This window comes from Struthio camelus, chromosome 4 (assembly GCF_040807025.1).
Source record: "Struthio camelus isolate bStrCam1 chromosome 4, bStrCam1.hap1, whole genome shotgun sequence".
In the NCBI taxonomy this organism is placed as follows: Eukaryota; Metazoa; Chordata; class Aves; order Struthioniformes; family Struthionidae; genus Struthio; species Struthio camelus.
The window spans coordinates 80,684,282-80,707,333 of record NC_090945.1 but is presented as its reverse complement, the minus strand read 5'-3'; the positions used below and the strand labels follow the sequence as shown (position 1 = coordinate 80,707,333).

The 23,052-nt window shown below is 44.4% G+C and overlaps 1 protein-coding gene across 2 annotated transcripts in view; it reads left to right on the top strand.

The window, feature by feature from the left end:
• Positions 1 to 8,931: 8,931 nt before the first annotated feature.
• The window catches only part of REEP1 (receptor accessory protein 1), a 68,589-nt gene continuing 54,468 nt past the window's right edge, over positions 8,932 to 23,052 (top strand). Inside the window, exon 1 of one of the 2 annotated variants that reach the window (XM_068943699.1) lies at positions 8,932 to 9,202. In XM_068943699.1, the coding sequence (XP_068799800.1) occupies positions 9,171 to 9,202 (32 nt within the window). In that variant the 5' untranslated portion in view covers positions 8,932 to 9,170. The remainder of the gene's footprint in view (positions 9,203 to 23,052) is intronic. The other variant, XM_068943700.1, reaches the window with a different exon arrangement.

The following is a 23,052-nucleotide window of genomic DNA, read 5'->3' as shown; positions in this document are numbered from 1 at the left end:
GCTTTATAAGCAAACTGTTAGCGTAATAAACCAGGATGTGCTATAATTATTATGAATTTATGACACCTGATGGCTTGGGAAAAGTTGTGTTGGGGCAGGAGGCTAGGGATATTGATACTGGTTCACTGTGTGGAACTGGCTATATTACTTAACCTCTTTGCACTTAAATTTCCCTCTCTCGGAATAACAAATATTTACCCACCTTTAAAGAGTACGTACTGTTCTTCAGAGAAGAGCTGAATAAATATAGGGTAGTATTACCACCATCAGCAGGTAATCCTGTTAATCTAACGCGCACCCTGTGGGTATGTTGAATATGTTCCATACCACTTGATCACTGAAGCTAGATTAACAAAGGTTATTACAGGGATTAACTCTTAAACAATGGCTGCAGCTGCCCACTGTGTTTATTTCCTGCTGTCCTAAAGCAGGGCTTGAAAAATCATCCTGCACATAGTGAGTAGAAGGAACGCACCTGACTTCTGCAGAATGAGCTTTTTATTCAAAAGAACAGTGTCTTGACCTAGTGGTTTCCAGTAAGAGGTCTGCAACACAAAATAACGCACAGCTGTCTGATAGCTGCTACATTGCTGGCGCCAGGGAGGACAACCTCAGTGCTGAGACAGCTTCTGGTCTACTGCTACCACACCAGTCCTGCAGAGCTGTTGAACTGTGAAAAGCTCATCTCCTGCTACACTGTAACATCACCTGCCCACACCTAATTGCCGCTCACCAAGTCACGTCTGGACTACTGCATAAAATGTTAGCTGGGGAAGAGGCCCTCCCCAGCCTAATGTAACTTCAAAGCTGGCCATGCTTTTGGGTTGGACCAGATGACCTCTGGAGGCTACTTGCAACCTAAATTACTCTATGATCCTACAAACCCAGGTGTAGCCTCAGCAGCCCAGAGCTCAGCAGAAATTGAAAATCCTCCCTTGGATGCTGAGGACATACTTGTGTAGCTATCTCACGGTAAGGTCTGTGTTGCTACAGCAACACCTTTATCAGTGCCTAGACTGGTGTCAGGGTAGTTCTGGCAAGACTGTGAGCTGCTGGCACACTTCTCCTGGAATTCAGGTGCATTCTCGGAGTCCTGCCGTAGGCAGTGCAGTTCACTAGCATTAGTATGTCCCTTCCATTTCAATGCTACTTGGAAAATCTCTGAGCTGTAATAGACACTGGCAGTGTTTTTGACAGACGAGGGTTGGAATGGAGTCTGAGGGAGAAGAGGATGTGGAAAACACTCCATCGCCTACATACAATTCCAATTAAGAATCTCCTATTGGAGTGAGAAGAGAGAAGGAGTGAGAGTACGTGCTTGCAAATGCTTCTCTTAGCAGCTAGAGAGGTTGGAACTTGCAATTTGCCAGCTGGAACATGACTGGAGACTGATATGAAAAATGGAGTTCTAGCACAAAGGCTCCCCTCTCTTTCTGTCTTTTTTTTCTCTCTCTCTCTCTCTCTCTCTTTTCTTTTTTGTTTGTTTAGCATTTGGGTGTTGGCTTTTTTCTCTTCATTACTGTTATATAGAATTTGTGGTTTTGAAATAGAGACTTCTAGGAGTCCAAATTTCCATTTTCAGCTGTAGTCTTTTCAGATCTTGCGCTAAGCAGTCAGACTGGATCATTATTTGTGTGGGAAAATTGCTGCCACTTTCCTCAGTTAGACATGCATTGTTCAGAGATGTCTTAGACTATCATCACTTCCCAATGCCAAAATGTTGGGAGTGCTTGATATGCTATTCTCGTACCGCTCACTGGCCTCTGTGAGAGGTAAGCAGACACTAACCAAGGAACTGTTATCTGGTCATACGAATAGTGACATTAAAGAGAAGGATGGTAAGTATTTATGAAGGAGTAGTATCTGTGGAAATGGGGTCCCCTATAAAAAGGATGTAGAAGGTAACTTGGAAACCCTCATCTCACTGGGTGTATTTTTCCTGAAGCCTCTAAACTATGCGTTTGGATTGTGCTTTTGTTCCATTTCAGTGTTGGAATTCAGCCTTTTTAGTCCCTGGGAAGACTAAAATTCTTGATCCTACTCCCATGTGATGAGAGAGAGAAGCAGGGTGATGCTGCAAATTTTTCTCATACTCTGACTGTGCAGAAAAAATCAGTTATGTAACGTGTCCATATAAAGAGACGTATTTTCCCTGACATCCTTTTTGCTTTCTCTAGAATTAAGTAGAACTAGAAGTAGCTGGTTTTAGTGTGTTGGAATTTCATGTCTATACGCGATAGGAAAGTTGATGTCTTAAATATGCCCTGTGCTTTGACACTCAGCATTTTTCTTTGCATTTATACCAGCGTACAAACTGAGGAGAAAGCCGGTATAAAGCAATGCATGGTTTACACAGAAAATAGGACGTACACAAGAGAGGCAGATACACTGTGGCATATGAAGAGAGAAGGAAAGACCTTATAGAAGTAGGGCAAAAGCCCTGGAGAGGTGACATTGCTGCTCACCTGGCAGCACTCCTAAATAGCTCCTATGGGAAGGCACGTTTGCCAAGTGTGCCAGTGCAGCTTGCTTCCTTCTGCCTCCCTTGGGGCTCTTGCACCAAATTGAAATCTGCAGTTGCCACATCCAGGTTTGTGCTAGGATTTAAATTGAACCTGAGGGTCAAGAGTCGTTCTTTATTAAAACTTACAGTGAAGTAGCATTTATACAGTTATTAAAGCATGTTTTTGCGAAGCCGCACTGGTTTACTAATTGCTAAGTGATTTCAGCTATGTACAGCATACTGCTAAAGAGAGCATTGTCTGAGATCTCCCATTGGTTGGTTAAAGGCAGTTCAGCAAGGGATGGTGAAGAACCTCACTCCACTTTCTTCTCTTGCTGCCTTGACTTTTTTTATTAGATCATTCCGTGAAAACAGCCTGTCCCTAGAAACTATTGAGACCAGCCTATAGCTGTCCCTTAGCTTCTGCCTAATATAATTTGGACCGTCCATAGCCTCCTCCACATTCCTTCTCTGTTTTCTTGAAGGAAACCTTGTCTCTTCTGCCCATGAGAGAGGCCCCTTTCACTCATTATTTACAGCTTTTTGTTATCTTTAACATTCCCATCTGCATGGCGCCTCAGTGAGACCTCAAGGCCATGCACTGACCATATTTCTCTCAGCATCCCTCTTTAATGCATTTTGTGTTCACACTAGCACTTAATTACCTTCCTCCTTTCTGTCTGTGTCTGCTTTAGTGGCAGGAACAGTGTCAAGTCAGCCTCCAGTATATTTACTATTTTATTGTAGTCATATTTAAACACTCCTCAGTCACAAAATTCAAAAAAAAAATTGTAGCCTTCCAGTGTAAGAATATAAGCATTGACATACTGGATCAGACCAAAGCTCTGTGTGTCTTAATATCTCTTCTCTGCCAGTGGCTAATAACGAAGACTTACAGAGGAACACGTCAGCAAATTTAAAGAATAGCTTTCCCCGGTTCTTGACTCAGTATGCATCAGTCACGGCAGTTTGCCCAGGAAGCAGCCCTTTTCCTTTCCCTTTTCAGGGTGATCAAACGTCCTTTTTAAAAGCAGAAGAGAGTAGGTCTCGCTGCTGGTTTCCAGTCCTGAGGAATACGTTTTATAATTAGAAGTCCCTCTTGCAGTTCTCCTTTCAGAAATTTCCTTTTCTTAACACAGGGAACATCTCTATCATGCTTACTTTCTCTCCTCACTCCAGCAGACGTTCAGAGAACGTTCATAATGTTCATGAAGAAGAAAAGCCTCGAGAGGAAGATTATGAGGATTTGGACATGCGGTGGGAAAATCCCAAGCTGACGTTCTCCAAGCGTCCAACCAAAACGGTACCTGGAGGTGAGAGATACTCGCCACATCACCAAGGCTGCAGGAAACTGAGATGTCATCAGACAGGTGGGGAATCATTTCAGAAAAACAGTAGCAAAAACCCTATCACCCACTTTGCCAATTCCTGTGAGGAGGAAATGCTATCCATTCCCTTCCGTCCCTGTATCCCTCATGCAAGGTTGCCAAGTGCCGTTGGTCACAATCTTCGTGGTATGTGTCAATCATGACATCATAGCCCCTTCTCGTTCTCTCTGGGGAATCAGGCAAGATATTTAAGTGGTGCATCTTGCTCTTTCTTTGCAGTCTTATCAAATATGTGAGTAGGTTCTTGTCTGGCAGGGACAGGGGAAGAAGGGCTTCGTAAAAATCTAAGGGAGTTGCATGTCACATCCCTAAGAAATGGTAGTGTTCTTTTTACCTACTGTAGAAGGAGGATGTGCAGTCTGATCCAGATCTTCCTCCCAGCAGTCTGTGTTCCGATTGCCATTTTCTTTGCTCTTTGCTCATGCATCAAATTTTTATTGAACTATTTCCTCTCCTTTTACATGTATGTTGTAAGCTGTCCACAGCAGGGTGTTTTAGGAGTGACAGAGACACAGATCATTTGGAGACACGGAAGAGGCCTGATAGTTGTACATGAGTGGTTTGAGGTGGAAGGATGGTAGTAGGTAACAGGGAACAAGAGGACTCATGTGAGTGTCAGAAGTACTGTAATAGCAGTGGTAATTTATTGATGTCTTTATTAAAATTCAAGGCTGAAAGAGTAAGTTGGGGTAAGATATGATCCTTTTTTCGTCAATTTATAAAATGCTATAGTCCAAGCGTTTTGTTCATTCTGAAATGATAGAAATGGAAAACATGCAGCCCATGAATTGGGCTGATTTCCTTTGGAGTTGGAGGATGTGCAGATGCCTCACAGTCGCTAATGAAGGCAGAGACATCCTGTAACACATACTTTACAGGAGAGGATACGGGAAAGCAAAGAACAAACTTCTCCAAAGACAATTTTAATGCCCAAGTGAAGGTGTTCAGAGCTTGATATCTGGAGCTACTGAGTACCACTGGCTAATTTTTGTGCTGTAGAATTTTGTATGAGAATATTTGGGGCCAAGCTGTCTCATGTTGGTTACCCAAAGCCAAATGATAAATTCAGACATGCTGGTTTCCATGCTTTTCCCAAGCTCTTGTAATGAGTCATTAAGAATGAAGAGAGGTTCTTAGCAGTCACAGTTCCCAGCTCTCAGGCCAAACCACACAACTTTTGAGACAAATAGGCACTTCTTAATCTCTCTTTGCTAATGGCCGTAGCTCTGAGGCAAGTAATTCAATAATAAAACTGGAAATGGCAGCCAGAAAATGCCGACTGTCTCCACATGCTTTAACAATACTCTCCGTAGAGTATTATTAACCTTTTCATATCTGGTCCATATCTCTTTGTGAATCCGGAGTTTTAGAAATGGGCATTTTTCATTAGTGCATTCAGGAGTTACGTTCTTCTTGGATTTTTGCTCTAAATGTCTGGGGGTTTTATCTTTTTTTTTTTTCCTTCTTCTTCTTTACCTGCCAAGTAGAAGTGAGGAGGTAAATCCAAGAGATATCTCTGAGCAGAAAACATTTATCCTCAAGAGGCTCTGCCTATGTATGTATGATCCTTGATTTGCTGCAGAATACCTGTTTAGTGATCATAGCTTGCTTCTACTCCTGGTACCTTTTAGGTACTGTAGCCATACTGTACAGTGTATGTACCCACAGGTAGTATTACGTGTATATCTTATTTATATATTCACTTTGTTATTTTGTATTTTCCCTACATGACCTTCAACACCTAAGCACCACCACAAGTTTCCTGCATGATACTTTTCTTTATGCCAGGGGACATTTCCTGACTAGGCTTTCTGATCTTCTCAAACTATTCATTTCAGAATGAAATGCCAGGAGACATTTCAGCCTCCAGGATTGTATAATCCTAATCTTACATAGGTTTGATCCGTTAGAGGATATGTCTTCTTGATAAGCGTTATCCCAATCACTGTGCTGGCCACTTCCTGGCCTTTTCTAGATTTGGTTACCAAAGTGGTGTGCTGTGCAAGTGTATCAGTCGTTCTTCTTGTTCTAAGAAGTCTTGCGCTTGGCAGTTGTTGTTCAGCTGTGAGGCTGACCTCCCCTCTCTATGGGGCCAAAGAGTTTGATTACGATAACACTGTTGGGGGTCTGACTTCTCCCTAGCAGTGAACTGCTCAGGAAAAATAGTTGCTAGGAGAAGGCTGCAGAGTATTTAGGGCAAGGGTGGAGGCTCTCCTTTCCCTAATAAAGTTGTTTTATTTTGTTATTTTATTTGGGGGATAAAGATTAAACCATCCAGTGGTGCAATCTGCCTAGGATTTTCCGTGGCCTGACCTTCTTCCACTGCCAAAGCTGTTCCAGAATGTTCCATTAGCATCAGATGGCATCTCTGCTCAGCTGGCTCGTAAATTAATTCATATCTATCCCTACAGCTTTAATTCTTCTTGCATCTCTCCCCTATTTCCTTATAGCCTAGTTCAGCCGACTTAATAAAGGAAAGGCTTTCCTTAAGCAAATCTTTTCTCCAGGATGCTTGGGATGTCATATGCAAAGTTTATGGTCACGGGGCTATGACGCTGTTATCCTAAGACAGAACCCATGAAGAGCAGGCAGGGGGCATTGTCACCCTTCTCCTGTTGACGGAGTATAGCTGAATTTCTCCCCTTCAACCTCTATTTACCAAATAGCTATATAAATAAAGTTCTCGGGCTTCCCACTGACAAACTCTTTAGGCTTTCAGTCACCAGATCTACTGTGTTACCCATCTCTTTATGTTCTTACGAGGTCTAAGATTAGTCAACAATCATCAGGGAGTGATAGTGTCAGCTGTGTACCAAAGGGCAACAAAAGAATCTTGACTGACTTTTACATGTCTTGCTTACCATTATCACGGAGAGCCGCCAAACAGAAGAAAATGCCTTCAAGCCTTTCTGACTGTTGCTGCCCAGAAAAGAGAGCTGCAGGGCAGCAGTTACAGAGACTAGGCAGAGTGGCACAGAAGAGGGTGGGCTGGAAGACGCTGACAAGAAAGGCTGGAAGAATCCAAGAGGGCATGAGGGTGAGAGTTATGCCCTGGGCACTAAAATGTTGTGCTGAAGCTTTGGGTGTTGCCCCTTTTGTCATATGCCTTTATGATCTTGTATCTTCTCCTCTCGGTCCATTTTTCTGTGCTTGAAATATACTGCCAGCACTAAATGGCAAATACTGTGTGCTATGCTAATGACACGAATGTTTGTGCAGACGTCTGTGCCATGTACTTAATAATATCACATCATTGACTGTAATAACGCTGTGGAGTGTCTGCCAACGTACAGTCTAAAACCTCCACACTAAATAACCCTGATACATGACAAGCCTTTGATAACAGATTTCAAAACCTATAGCTTCATTGTTGCCACTCCAAGTACATATTTGTCCATAGTATCCAAGTAAAGCACCCACAGGATAATTAACTGGCTTAGAGTTTGGGCGAGGTGGCCTAATGGCTCCTTTGGAGAGAAGGCAGTTCCCCCAGAGAGCAGTCTTGTCTGGAGAAAATGACTGATTTCTACTTGGTTGTAGCAACAGATCACCCAATCCTGTCTTGCTGTGCAGCGCTTGTACAGTAATCAAAATACCTTCACCAGCAAAAGCAATGCTGGCATTGTAGATCCCTGTAATCCTGAAGGCAGAAGTGCTTGATGGTGGCCCTGAATCCCCAGCGGTGGTTCACAGCCTGTCTATAACCAGAAAATATTGGTATTTTTAGTGGAAACGCTGCTGGAAACCTGTGGACGTGGATGAGGAGGTCATAGCTTGTTACAGGTCACAAAGTGAAGTGGAAGTTCCCTCTGGTGGAGGAACAGTCCCACTACAGGGAGAAGAGCAAAGCAATGTGCTTGATTCTCTTTGAGGATCGTTTTCAGGGGTGCTGAAATTTGACTGCAGGTGTATCCTTACCTACAGCTTCAGCTACAGATTGCTACAGGTGCTACAGATTTTCTGGGAATCGGTCCGGAGAGCCTACATAGTAACAGATCAGACACCCATCATGTAGGACTTTGAGCTGAGCCGAAAAAAGGTGCTAAGTAAGGGCTAGATATGGTTGTATAATGAACTTCCCCGGGATGGAAATGGACAAAGGTGTGAGTAAGGCAGTGGCCTGCGACTAAAGAGGTCCGTGATCAGCTCCTAGCTCTGCTACCTCCCATTGCAGATGCTCAGCCTCTCCATAGAACTGTTCCTTGCAGTTGGCTGATGATACGTTAGGGGATTTCAGTCACTTTCAGCTATATTCTCTCAGAATAATGGGGTACATTTACTGCAGATGCAAAGTCCTGCGAAACAGCAATCTGCTAGGCCTGGAGGTAGGGATCCTACCGGGGTAGTTAGACCCCTGGCCGAAGTGCCTGAAACCGGGCCAACTGCTCCAAGAAGCGCCCTGAGGAGAAGTGAAGCCTGAGGCTGATGTCATCGTGGCCAGCTTGAGATCTAAGGCTTGCCATAAGACTGTGAAACACACCCTGAATTCCCATGGGCCCATGTGCTTCTGATAGAGGAGGAAACCAAAGCAGTGGAAGATGCTTTCTGAAAGCCTAATTACATTTGAAACAACCTGCGCCAACACCGCAAAGGAAAAGAAAGGAAACTTATGGAAGAGCAACCTGCGGGTCAAGCCAACATCTGTTGTTTGGCGTGTGGGCAAACGTTCCTCGTGGCAATCGCACGCGATAGCCGTGTGAGGTCCCTCAATGGAAACTCATGCTGAGGAGAGATTGTCGGCTGTCGTCTCTGACAGTGACAAACAGTCACCTGCACTGGGCAGCTAATAAGATCCTCGCCGGTCGGGCCTGCCCGCGTCGCAAACCATTTGGGGTGGTGGGGTGCGTTCCTGCCGGTCCGAGGTGCCTTAGCTTGACGTTGCGGGGCAGGGAGCAGCCGATGAGCGTTTGCTTCGGGTCGTGCTGGGCGAGGGCGGCCCAGAGGGGGGCCCGCGGGGCTCGGCCGGCGGAGCGGCACCGGCGGCCCCTCGGCACCTGCTCCGCGGTCGGCGGCGGGCGGAGGGGGCCGCCCCGCCCCCGCAGCGCCGAGCCCCGCGGAGGGGCGGCGCGGTGCGGCCGCGGGCCCTGCCCAATCTCCGCGGCCGGCGCTGGCTCCGCGTTGGCTGCTGCCGGCGGCGCCGCCAGTGAGGCTGCGCTGAGGCTGCGGGGCCGGATGGCCGAGCCGCCCGCCCCGCTCACTCGGGCGGCGGCCGGCGGCGGGCGAGGAGCCTGGCAGAAGCCCTCCGCGCCAGGCGAGGCAGCTCCGCGGCACGCAGCGCCATGGTGTCATGGATCATCTCCAGGCTCGTGGTGTGAGTAGCTGCCGCCCGCGGGCACCCACGCGTGTGCGCGCACGGGGCTGCCCGCCTGCGCTGCGCCTGCCGCTCGCTTCTGCCCTTCGTGCGCGGTGGCGGCCGCTCGGCTAAATTTAGCAGGTTGTTGCTAGAGCCGGTGCGCAGGAGGAGGGGGGCGCGGGAAGAAAAACCAAACCAAAACAAAACCAAAAAACCCTCAAACCGTGGGTCAAACGGTGTTTTCCAGCGTGGGAAAACTAGCAAGGCGGGGAGCAAAGCGCTCCCGGGTTCTGCAGCGCAAGGTGCCGGGGGATCGCGTTGATCCAGAGGGGCGGTTGGCAGCGCTCGGTGCCCCGCGACCAACGGGCTGGAGGGTGGGGAAGGGGGAACGGGGCATCGACGCGTGGGAAAAATGGACGTGGGCTTCGGCAGCGGCGCTTTGTTAGCGGGGAGCGGCGCGGCCGGGCGGGCCTCGCGAGGGGGCGCTGGGAGAGGCGGCCGCGGGGTGTCCCCGGCCGCCGCCGGCCTTTCCTTGTCTCCTTTCGGAAAGGAATAGCACATAATTCCTTCCCCGTTTCCTCGCAAAAGACCTCCTAGATTCCCTGGGAGCCTGAGGAGCGCGTGGCTCCTGCACCTGTCCTATAGCCTTTCCGTGGCTGGAAACGCTATCGGTGGGAACGCGTGGCGAAATTCCCTGGAAACGCTTCCCAGGCAACAGGGGGAAATGGAGCAGCTTGAGGTATATGTTCATGTGCCCCACCTAGGAAGAGATTCAGTGAGAAAAGGGCATTTTTGGCACCACCAGGAAAACGTCTGGGGGGAGTTTATGCTTAAGGTGGGGCAGCAGGGCGGCTGAGCTGTCATCTGTGCTCCCTTCTGGAAACGTGGCTGGTCAAGGTTAGTACACTGAGTCAGGTGAATTGTTTGCCAGTTTTCTCTGTCCATTACATACAGCTACTGACTGAGGAGAATATCTATTGTCCTCTTAAGTCACAGAAGGTCTGTAAAGGCCTGTCACTTTCTTTGTCTGAAAGTAATGTGCCATGAGATTGCACTATCAGCACATTTCCAGAAAGGCATTTTCAAGGTCTCCTTTTGCCGTATGAAATGAAACATAGGAAAACTCAGCTGGATCTTAGCTGTCTGTCTGTATCATTAAGACGCTGGGTGCCTGTCAGATATGAGACATTTTGGTGTTTCCAGAGTTGCGTTTAGCCCCCAGAGTTATATGATCTGGATTGAGCTGCAGCTGTTGGTAGCCCTTATTGGGTTTGCTCTTCATTCTGGGAAAGCATGTTAAACATTTAAATGATTTAATATGAACAGTATAACTCTGCAGATGCCGCTGATGACAATGTGAGACATAGCATGCATTGTCCAAGGCTGCCTTTCTTTCCTCTCTACTAGACTGACTCCCACTTTGAAAAAGCTGTTATCATGTAAGCCAGATAATCCTGAAGAACAAAGAGAATCCAAAGAGAGATGGCAGTTTAACTTATTTGACTTGACACATGCACAGCACACACACCTAGGTGATTTCATGCGAGGTCCATAGACTCGGTAAAAATCTGATGGGGCAGGGCGTAACAGCAGTTGACATCTGCAGTGAGGTAATTAACTGAACATACAAACCTTCATGTTCTCTTCAGCTTCATCTGAATAGCAGGGACAATATCAAATTACCTGTGTAGAAGGTCGTACCAATGATTGGTTATACTACTGTGTCAACAGCAAATAATAATTTGAATACATAGTTTAAATAGTAATCGTTTAGTAATCATAGTAATAATTAAATAATAATTTTGCAAGGAAACCTAGTGCAACCCAGGCTTGATCCCCACTTTCTTTGCACAGCTACTTAGCTTAAATACACGTTTATCCTTTAAGACCTAATCTGATTTCCCCATCTCATTATGAATTACCAAGTCATCCATCAGTACAGATAGCTATACCCTAAATAGAATGGCCACCTGGATGGGCTTTTTTTTTTTCCTGCCTATGCCCATTCAGTTGTTTTTTCCTCGGGTCTTATGTAGTAAGGATTATGAAGGAAGTGCTGTGGTGTGATTTAAGCATACGGTGAATCTTGCTCTGTACTCTTAGGACTTCTGCTGATCTCAGTGAGGGTAACGTCTGATGTGACTCAGCTAATAGGGAGCTCTAAAACCAAAAGCAGATCTTTGCTTTGGCTCTTGGGTGCTTTGTCACTCCAGCCTCCCTGTTGTTTATCTGCACTCTATTTTGTGTAGTTAGCAGGTATGCGTTTCAGTGTCTTTTTTCATATGGGGCTTGGACACGCATTCACTTAGCATACTGTTGTAGCACTTTCAAACCTTACTTCTTCTGGTCTCGTTGTTACTTCCTCTGCCTTGGAGGTTTTTACTTCAAAACAGTGCTGAGAGAGAGGAGTCTGTGAGCAATCCTCACCCACGTCGGTGTGCGGTCAGGCAGCTTACCGCAAACCGTCTCCTACATCAGTTCAACCCGAGTCTTTGGAGTTTATACTAATGCTGGTCAGGAGCGCTTGCTTGCTCTTTCTGCCCGAAGAACTGTGTGATGGTAACGTCTAGCTGAGAAATGGCAGGAACTGTAAAGCAGCATTTTAGCCATAGCTGTGTGCTAGGGAGGCAGCGTGCAGGAGTTGATTATTGTTGGGCTCAGTATTGTCAGTTGTACAGTACTGGGGACTGTACAAATGCAAAACAAGAAGAGAATCCTGACTCCAAATATCTTGTTCCTTTAAGAGCCTAATACTCATCCTACTGGAGTTCAGGTAGTTTTTTTTTTCTGTTTGCTTCAGAGAGAACGAAATCAAAATAATCTTTTTCTCACGACAGTAGACTATAAGTGATTTTGTTACTAAGGGATGTCTAGGATCACTGTAACTGTGAGTGTTATATCCTGGAGTTATTTGTTGCTTTGTCTCTCACAGTAACTGCAATGGGCTAGCACCATTATCCATGGGTTAACTGCAACCCCTTATTCATCATCTCTGAGCAGAAAGGACATCCTGGAACACTCATATTCCAGTTTCCTCATCTGTGAAGTGTAATGAACTGCACTGAATTTATCTTCTTTGAGACAGACCAGAAGGCATCAATGGCATCCCACCATCTCCCTGTAAAGGAGATTTTTTTTTTTTTGTTTGAAGTGGTAGAGGCCGCTCTAGCAGAAGGACTTGGGATTTGACTTTGTTATTTCAGTCCAGTTTGGCCACAGTGTGCAACACTGACATTCCTAGATGGTTGAATGCTGATCTGCTACACCTTTTGGCCACCATCTGAAAGCATTTCAAAATTAAAAGTCATATATTTATACATGCAGCCTATCCTATTATAGTAGAAAGCCTGTTTTTTTTTTTTTTTTCCTAGAAACATATAAGCTACTTTTTGTGCTTCGGATCATACAGAACAGAAACAGAGGCTTCTGTTCTGGTTTTGGAGGTTAACCATTTCACATTGCCTGTTGAAAGCCTATCAGCTTGGAACATGTGGCAGATGAAGGAGATGTCAGTAGAAAACAGGCTAGGCCAGACAGGTCATTGATAGTTAAGATGACACAGTATGACTTGGGCATTTGAATTGTGTTGTCAGGAGCATAAAATGCTTTACAAATGGTTATAAAATGGTTAAATGTGTTCTTTACGATGGGCAAATGCAGCAATAATTTTATTTTTTTCTTATTTTTTTTTTTTAATCAAAGTATCAGCAATGGTCTATCTGATCTCTTACGATTTGATGTGAAATGGGGCAGCAGTCTCAGATACGTTCATTGGGAATTTCCAACCCTATGGGGAAATAACAGGGATTTTGGAATTTATCGGGCACATCCTTTCCTCCAGCTGTCACTGGAACTATGTGAGTACAAACAAAACTGAAGAGGAGGCAAAGAATTCCTTAAACTGATGAATGAAATTTCTTTCCCTGTCACAGTTTCTCAGCTTTCCCTTTCTTGGTTAGCGTGATGCCATTTTAGCTTGGGTAGGTGAGATCTGCCAGCCTCACCCTCAGCGGGTGGAAATCCGTAACGCTACTGAGTCAGCCACTGATTTAATCAAAAGACACTGTTCGCATCAGTTGCAAATTTCCATCATAGAAAAACCCAGCAGAACCTTCCCCTGCCTGGTTTTCATGCATATGCAAGGCCTGAAGAGATTTATGAATGAAAAAACAGAAGCCTGATAATAGGGATTATGTGACTGTAGAAGATGGTAACTTGTATCCCCTTTACCATAGGTAGGAGGAGACAGGGATTGCTTAAGTGGCTGAGAGTTGTCCTGGTAAAGGAATGGCACGGGCCTGTGCTTTTCGTTATCAGTGTGTCAGCGTTAGCCTCTCTGCTGATGTACAGCACATCTGTGAAGATCCTTCTGCAGTTCACGTGTCATTTAGTCTGTGTTGGCCGATGATATGAGAGACTGTGGCCTTTATTACTCTGTATAGGCTTCAACACCAGTGCTGCAAACAAAACTGGGCTATGTGAAAAGACAGGAATGGACCTAGCGTGGCTTGAGGTCCTAGCCAAGGCTAGGGGATGTATTTGCAGTGCACTCTGGTTTTTACGTGCTCTGAAGCTGAGAAATGGGAAGGGCAGACCGCTTGCCATGCTGTGAGCATGCAGAATTTGCTAAGAAATGTTATCTGTAGTATAAGGTAGTGCAATCCTTCTGAAGCGAACCTCGCTGTTTTGCGCTGCTGCTCTCCCAGCAGGCTTTGTGGCGGCTGGCTCAGGCTGATGGGTGCCACGTGTGACTGTGCTGCAGTGTTTACCCCTTTGCTGAGGGGGCAGAACCTGTTGGTGACAGTTACTGACAGAGGAGCATCCAGCGCAGGTGCGACATTTGCTTTGCCCTTCATGTGAAATGCGACCACGCTGATCACGCTGCCTGCTGCTTTGTCAACCGTGACCCAGATTTTCTTGCACAAGCACAGATGTGCTGGACATGCTGTTAACCCCAGTGGGGAAGATTTTCTTGCATACACGTGAATGCATTGATTGCATCAGTTGCTGGTCCTGGTTTGGTAAGGGAGGACGTTTTACCGAATTAGAAGTTGTGGAATATAACTACAGGGCTTGGCCTTTGCAGCTCTCCTAGTACAGGAATTTTGCCTTGATGGGGCCCTTTCCATTTCGTTGCATTAAAGCACTTCAGGCATTAATTTAGTCTTTCATCATCGGAATGATGTTTACTGCCATTTTACTGGAAAGGGCACTTGAGGCACAGAGAAATCAAGTGATGTGTCCGGTATTCCACAGCAAACCCACAGTAACTCATCTTTCCTCCAGGCTCCTTGGTCAATAATGTAAGGGAAGGGGATCTGATTAAGAGAATCAGGGATTGGGCTTGCGGTTTGTTATAGTCATCTATGACTGGGAGGAAAGATTTGAATTTAAAGGAGTGGGAGAGTTAGAATAAAAATACAGACTTAAATAGATGCTACCTGAAGCAGTAAAACAACAAAAGGTGTAAACATTCTGAATATGATACATTCCCTTCCAGTGGCCCATTCCTCAGTGCCATCATCAGTGTCATAGACAGAAGAAGGCCACAGTCAAACTGCCTAATTTGGGCTACTAAGTCAGGCATCACATCACGCTACTTAAAATTGGTCGCTTAGTCTCAGCAAGGGGATTTAGATCCAAGTTACTCAATCAGTGATCCGCAGATGGCTGATGGTCCATAAAATATCGGAGAGTGTGAAAAGATTGCAGATTTGAAACGGAACTCCTCATGCATTCGCGCTCTTAGGCAGCTGTCTGTTATGTACCAGCTGATTTAGTCAAGATTCTGTTAACATGATTTTTATATCTTTTTTTTAATTATAAGTTTTGTAATTTTAATTACTGAATTACAGTTTTGTAAAATGCTAACATTTCAACATTTTACCAGTTCTGTGCAACTTACTTATTTATCACGTATCCTTAAGGAACAGTGGGCTATAAAATGAGTTGTATATTTCTTTCAGAGAGGTCAGCTGCTCCACTGATTAGAAGACGCTGAGAAACACTGCTCCATGCTCTTTCTACAGTTAATGGAGGGACACAGACACCTCTAAGGCATTTCCATTAAAAGTTACGTGTTAAATAGAGAGCTGTCTGGTCAAGAGGAAATGCTCAGTACAAAGAGGACTAAAAAGGCATATAACCAAGCCTCCTACTTCTTGCGAAATTGCTTCTAGGTATTAAGCAGTGCATTTGCCTTCCTGCTCTCCTGCTTTTCTAATACCTTGAGGTGGTATCTTGAGAACTTTCAGTCGGATTGCAGAGGTAGGTGAAGAGTTGAGTGCTGCAGAAGAATTGGTCAGTTTGGATTGCTGTCTGAACCTTATACATCAGCATTTCTTCTATATTCTCATTAGGCAGCTAGGATCGGAGTCAAGACTTTTTGCTTTGTCTGATTCTGCACTTGACTATAACAAAAAGTCAGGGCCACTCAACAACTTCAGAGATGGATCTTGTGAGATAAAGTGGCTCAGTGGAGCATCTGTGCAGTCGGGCCCCTTGCAAGCTAAACACTTAGATGGCAAAATCTCACTTAAACCACCTGTGTATTTGAACTTAATGCTGCTTTTGAAGAGGAAGGTGTCACATCCTATTTTATCACTCCTAGGCTATTTAAGTTATAAACTCTCTGGGGCAGGCACCCTCATTTAGCATTTTTGGTCATATAGTACCCAGGACAGTGGGGTTTTGGTCTCTAGTTGGTTCTCCTAAGTTCTGTGGTAATACAAAATAATAAATAATATGTGAATAAATGCAACTCTGCCTTCCAGAATCCAGTTTTAGAATCATGTATGAGACTGACCCTGTACTCCTTGATGTTTTTTTGTGACACTACTACTGTTACGATGTTCATGGCCTATTTTGGCATTTTACATGGATAACAGTAAGGTAATGTTCCTGCTCTGAGGAGCTCTTTATTTAAACTGATGATATACAGGCAAAATGGACAGTGAGCAGAGCGAAGAGAAGGAAATAGAAGAAGCAACAGTGAAACCTAGGTTTTTTTCTCTCTGTGACTTGTGCTCTCCTGAAGAGAAGGGGTGAAATAATAAGGTGTACCTGCTCATTCTTCAGGCAGGACCCAGGAGGGTACTCCAGATGTGGAGCAGCATTCGAGAATGCATGGGTGGTATTTTTTCCAAGCTCTATGCACAAAACAAGGCCATCATTTTGATATGAAGCTCAGAGTAGAGTAGGCGGATCCCCTTAGTGGGAAACCCTACCTTTCCTTTCTTGTAAGGAGTGGCAGACACACTTTGTAGGACCTAGAAGGTGAGGACAATGAATTTTCATTTGATCTGAGAAGTAAAGCAGGAGGCTGCAGACTGGTCAGAGCTGCCAGATGGCAGAAGGAGGGCAAAGACGGTGCTGAAGACAGAAAGAAGTTGGTTGTAGTATAATAAACAGAAATGAAGAGCAAGAATTACGTTTCACAAGGGACATTTATTTATACAGAGGTAGAGGGTTAGGTGTAAAGTTGGAGGTTGACTCTTGGGGATGCCCAGGAGACAGCTGGGAACACTGGCCTTGTGTCATGCATAGTAAGGGTTTATTTCTTTGAAACGCTGACTACTTCCTTGCCATGTTCCTTACTGCTAATGGAATAATTACTAATAAATTAATAATCAGCCAATTCCAAGGAAGGAATCAATCAACCAGTCAATAAAGTTGTATCCCCTCTTCCCCCCTCCTCTCCAATGGAGACTGTAATCTCTTGCTTTGCAAAATGGCGTATTTTACAGAATAACGCAAACAGCACTAAAGAACCTATTTATGAAGGGCTAGAAAGAATGCTCCTCACGTCTGGAGTTCTGTGTGGTTTTTTGGACAGATCCCGGTGATGCTAAGGCAACATGAGCAGCCTGCCTTTGAGACTACTGAGCAATTCAATGCTATCAGCGTCAACAAACAGTTGCAGCTCCTGTTCAAGAAGCACCTCGGCTCTGTTGAGCTCGTACTGTTGCTTCCTTTCATTCAGCTCGGTTGACTTCATTTATTCTGTTTCTTGGTTCCAGCCTCTAAATGAGTGTTTTTTACAGAAAGCCAAAAACGGATGGAAATTTCTTCATGTTTTGGAGGGTGGCTTATGAGCAATAACCGATCTCATATGAGAGAGGAGGGAAAGACTTGTGCTGCTGGTGTTGTACAGGACTGCCAAGAGCATGGGTTCAGCAAGGCTATAAGCTTCCTGTGTGACGCGGACAGGTTATTTTCTCCTCTCTTTCAATTCTGCATCTGTCAAGGGCCCAGTCCTAACTCATGTGCATCTAAGTTATCAGTTCTACATTATGTGTGATATAGTCTGCTGTGGACATGAGGAGCACTGTCTAGGGCAGAATTGGAGGGGCAATGCAAATATTAATTTTAGGCTGAAGTTTTCCAGGCCAAGTGGTCAAAAGTTCAGAAATGCTCTGGGATGTTTTGTGGAGACTGTCGTCTTCTGTGGCAGAGCTCTTCTGACTCTGCCCGTCCCTGAGAAGCAGTCAAAGCCAGTCTTAGGTACTGTTCCATGAAGCAAGAGGAATATCCTGCTAGGGAGGCTAAACGGGAAGTGCGCAGACAGGATTAAGAGCATAGCAGTGACAGCAAGAAGAGCTTCTCATCATCACAGCATTTCATGACTATCTTTCTTGATGCGTCTTCTGGACAACCGCCCTAATGCTTGCCGTGTGTGTATGAGGAGAGCAGCTTACCCAGGCTGCAAGTTGCATTAAACCGCCTCAGTGATAAGGCAACCGTTTTGCTGCAAGAAACTCCTGCAGGACTTCTCTGGGCTGTGCCACTCCTTGGCCTCCTTTGGTGGAGGAGCAGTTTGTGGCTCATGAGCTGTATCCCATTCAAGGAAGGTTCTGCTTGTCCTGCTGCTTCTTGTGCTGGGGCCTTGGAGGAGGTGGCAGGGGGGCACATGAAGCCCAGGAGTTGAACTGTGCTTGTACATGCCTAAACTGAGACCTCTAAGCCACCGCTGTTATGTGGTCTGCAAGAAACTATTGATCTGGTCATTTTGAATAACACCATCTGGCTCCTCAAAGCCACCTTCACAGTTTCTCATGAGACTAGAAGGAGAAAGATGGAAGCTGGAGCTGCTCTGAGGCAAAAAGCATTTGGGTTTGGTGATAGACTCTGTGGGAAAAGGTTGAATGTTTCACTGGGCTTGAGTGGCTGGACGATGCGCATGAGCCTGGCAGCTGTAGGGGAACGAACTGATGGTCACTGCTCAAATTCCGCTGAATAGCTACCTCTGTGCTAAAACCACTATCCTAGCTGGTGTTTTTGCTGGGAATTCCAGCAGAGAGGCCAAGGACATAATGGACACAGGGACTGAGTGAGACTTTCTGCCTTCCAGGTGATCCATATAGGTCTGAGTTGAAGCACGTTGGCAGGGCAGCTTGGGGGCTGCTGGCATTTTCCCTGGCTTAGTTGCACCTGTTTTGCAGCTGAACAAAGGATTCCACTTTCCCTCTTTGTCTTCTTGACTCTGCTTATAAGGTTTTTCAGTCAAAACAGAAAGATGTTGCTATTTAGAAAGAACATTAATAATTAAATCAAGATACACAGGAGAATATACCCTGTAAGACTGGATTTGTTGAATTTAAGTAGATCGTAATAATTTCCATGGCAACATATTCTGCTGTCCTATATACAGCGATGGGCTTTTTTTGTAGGATCAAACACAGAGAGAAAGCTGCTGTTACTTAAAACAGATACCTTAAGAACACAGAAAATGAAATAACAGAATAAATTGTTTCTTGCATAAACGTCATTGGAATTTTCTCGTACTTGTTTTATTGTGCTAACCCCTCTTATAGCTGTCATACTGCAATCAAAGCAATCCCCTGCTGACTCTAAGAGAGAGATTCAGGGAGAAGTGATGATCTTAGTGATCGTTTCTAAGGATATCACCTCTCTCTCTCTCTCTCTCTCTCTCTCACACACACACACACACACACACACACACACACACACACACATACACGCACACATGTTATATCCTTATCTGTAGATGCAGACAGTTATAGCTGTCATAAATCTGTAACAGTCTACTATGGCAACCTTGAATAGGTCTACTAGAGTTTCTGCTTTACTCTCTATGCCTACTGTGTCAGTAGCTTCCTATCTCAGCATTAGCTAATTCTTGTTTCATCAGTATTTGGATATCGTTTTGAGATCCTTGTATATGGTGTGTTTTGTTAGTGCTGAATGTTGTATGGAAATGTGTAATGACAGTCTAGCAGCTGAACATTTAGAGGTAATTAAGTAACCATACATTTTTAGAATACTGGGGATTCTGAGGCCCAACAGGAATTTGCACTCACCCTTTTTCTCTAATCTAGCAATCAAGGAAGTGTAGCATCTCATATGCTCAAAAAAGCCTTACAGGCACATGGTCAGAGTTGTAAAACACTTGTGAAAAGCGATCTGCCAAATAACAGTACAGAGGAAGCGGAATTTAGTAGAAAAATTTCTCAATGTCTTGTAACATCCTAGCAAAAGAAACACAGTAGATGAGGTGAGAAGGACAGTTCACATGTGAGATAATTGCAACTCTTCTGTTTTGTCAGTGGATGTAGGCTAAGTGATGCATTGCCAAATTTTAACAAGAACTGCCATAAAAATTCCCAGTCCAAGCCTGTGGTAAACCCAAAGGATTGAGAGTGGTTTTGGTGCACACCGAGGGAGTAAAGAGCTGAAGAACTCTATGTCAAGGCAAACCTCGATAATTTTCTCATTGCTAAGGCAACATCAGGTCTTCAGCTTGTGCTAACTAGTGCAACTCTGCTGAAGTCGATGAGTAATCTAAATCTACCCAAGCCAGATTCCCAAGACCGTGTCTGTAGCCCAGAATAGGGAAGACCTTGTATAGGATGCCAAATAGATTTTAGAAAATTGAACGTTATGTGATGGAAACTGGCCAGTGTAACATAACCAGAAGGTTTCTGTTCCTTATGAGCCTCACGTTAAATTGTCTCTCTGAGGGGTGACTGAATGAGCGTAGAGGGCTCCCAGAGATGTAATTCTCTCAGGACAGGTATCCTGACCTTACTGTTTAGTGTCGGGAGTTTCATCACTAAACTAAACTGCCATATGCTTCAGTGAGCAAAGCCAATCAAATGGACCAGCCCAGAGCCTGTAATCGAGATATTTCTGAACTCAGACATTGCGCACTCTGTTGAGCTTCACTATTGAGCTTCTCTCTAATAAGTATCAATACCGCTGAAAGCTGAGGATGAAGAGCATGATGCCCTCCCTTTAAATTCAGTGGAAAGAATCCTAGTGACTTATTGCAGACCACCTGAGCATGCATATTTTAAGAGCTATTTTAATCATATTAGAAAGGGAGAAACTCTTGTCTCTTATACTTTATCCCTGTACCCTTATGTGAAGACCTGTTATGGAGGGTGCTGCATGCTAGCTAGCTACGGTCTGCTGCTGTTGAGCTCTTAGCTTGCATCCCTCATCCTGGCTATCTTAAATCCCTTTCAATGCTGCTTTGTAGGATTTCCAGAAGTGGAATCCCAAGGGCCCACTGACAACTATTTCCAAGGGCCAAGAGGATTTGGCATACATGGCTGCTGATGCAGACCCTGTGCATATTTCCGCAACTTATTCCTAAATCAAGGCAGAATAAGCAGCACTGGATGAGGCACTACATACAGCCAGAATGGAAGATCTTTCCTCCTGTCCATGAGACAGGACATGCATTTTAAGTACATAAGTACTATGCCAGATTTTGCACGGTACTGTAGTGTGAAAGAGTCCACTTTCCTTGTGATTTGTGTACGATTCATAGTTAATGTCATGTAAATCTAATCTAATCTCCCTTTTTTTTCCCAAAGATTTTCTTACAGGTTAGGTGGTTTTCCTCTCTTTGCTATAGCGTGCCCTGAGATGTTTGTGCTCCGTTGTACTATACAGCCACTGGAATAGCTCAGCATTCTTCAATTATTATTCTGCTGAGGTTTGCAGATACTTGGCTGTAACAAATCAGATCCCTATTCAAAACACTATTGTGTTTTAGGTATATTCCTGAAACGAAGAAACCTCACTCCTGGCAGTCAATCCAAGAAAAGCTGAAGAAGTCTTTTAAGATCCAATTTTCAAGATATCTTTTTTTTACAGCTGCATTTGAAACAATTAACCATTTCACTTCAAAACAGCAGTGCTTTGTTTCAGGAGAATGATACTTCCAACACTGTACTCCTCCTGTGTGAATCTGCCTGTTTGGGAAGGAGAATAAACTTATGCTCACTGGACTGTGGCATTTAAACAAGCAGTATTGCAATCAGTAAGAAGTGATGGAAAAAACACGCGTAAAACTGCAGGCAACGTAGGTGTTCCCACAGAAAGTACAGGCTGCCTTCTGAAGCAGCTGCTTGCTTAGAAATCTCTGTAATGGACTTGGAAGCATTGGCTCTCTTTCTCTTTGCTTTTCTCTAAAGTTATTTCTGTGAAATCTCCATCTGGATCCTAAGCCTAAGTTTATATTTCATGTTATGTTTTGAGTAGCTGCAAGCTGCAATGTATATGTGTGTGAGAGGAGGAGAGAAGGAGAAAAAAGAGGGAAGTCACTAAGCCAAAAGAAAGAGCAGAGGCAAAACCTTTATGTTTCTGAATTGTGCTATGCACTGGCTTTTTGTCCAAGCCCCAAGCAGAGAGGTATTTGTCATAGTGTAAGAACGGAGCTGTTGCGGGTTTAATCTGAACTCGCTGGTATTTGGGGAAATGCAGAACGTGGCAGAGTGGCTAGTACCTTTTACTCTCTAATGCTCTCAGTCAAAGCCTGAAGTTTAGAAAGACACAAAAAGTCTAGGAGAGGTTGAATGCAAATCGGAAAATGACATCTTTTGTCGTTTGTTTTGTCAAAACAAATATCGATATCTGGGTAGCAATACTGTGATCCAAAAGCGTTAAAAAAAACCTGAGTCAAAACCCTTTTTGATTTTTCTGTAATCCCGTCACTCTAGGAGTTTGGGCTTCAAAGAAATCACTTGATGAGATTAAATGAACAAATGTGAGAATTAGCAGTACTGAGGTACTAAGCTGGCCTCACAGACAAAGGTTAACTAGCAATCAAGACTTCTATTTCTAGCTTTTGCATGGGCTCTGCCTGAACTGTGACAAAGCCACTGATTTCCAGTGCTGAAAAGCTTCAGTATTTCGAGCGAAATCAATAGAAACTACAGATATGTCATCTCTGAAAACCACTCTTGTCTCAGCATACTCTAACTGGGAATCTCTGTCTAAAATGTATGAATTCCAGTTGATATAGAGAAGTTTTCACTATGAAGTGATGTGTCATGAGATGCCTCCGTAGGTACCTATGCTTGCTATGTTAAGTCTTTCTTGCACTCTGTGTAATAGATGGCTGTTAAACTTAAAAACTCTGGTGCAAATGAATAGGAGCAGTGCTATGAAAATTGGAGGAAGCTAAAAGCAACCCCTTCCTTTGGCTTATCTTTATGGAGAGACCCAAAGTTAACTTACTACGCTGCAAAGGCTGGAATCTAGAGTCCTTGGCATAAAGCAAGCGTTTAACCTATTAAGCTTCAGGGAGAGACTGAGGTAGAGTAGAGTAACACCAAAAACGAAACAAAGGAATTAGATGCTGGTAAATAAACACAAAACCTGGAGATGCTTACTGATACGGAATGATTTGGGAAAGAAAAAACAGTCATTTTGTAGCAGAAGAAGAATATTCATTTGTGGGATTAGTCATCAAGTAGGGAAGTTAAATAGAAATGAAAAGATTCCAAGGTTCAGAAGAGAAGCCCTGAATTTTAAGAAACCTCCCAGAGTGCTGAGGAAATGTGTCTAAACTCCAGTATTTCTGCCCTGAAGTATATGGTGGTTGTACTGCTGAACAA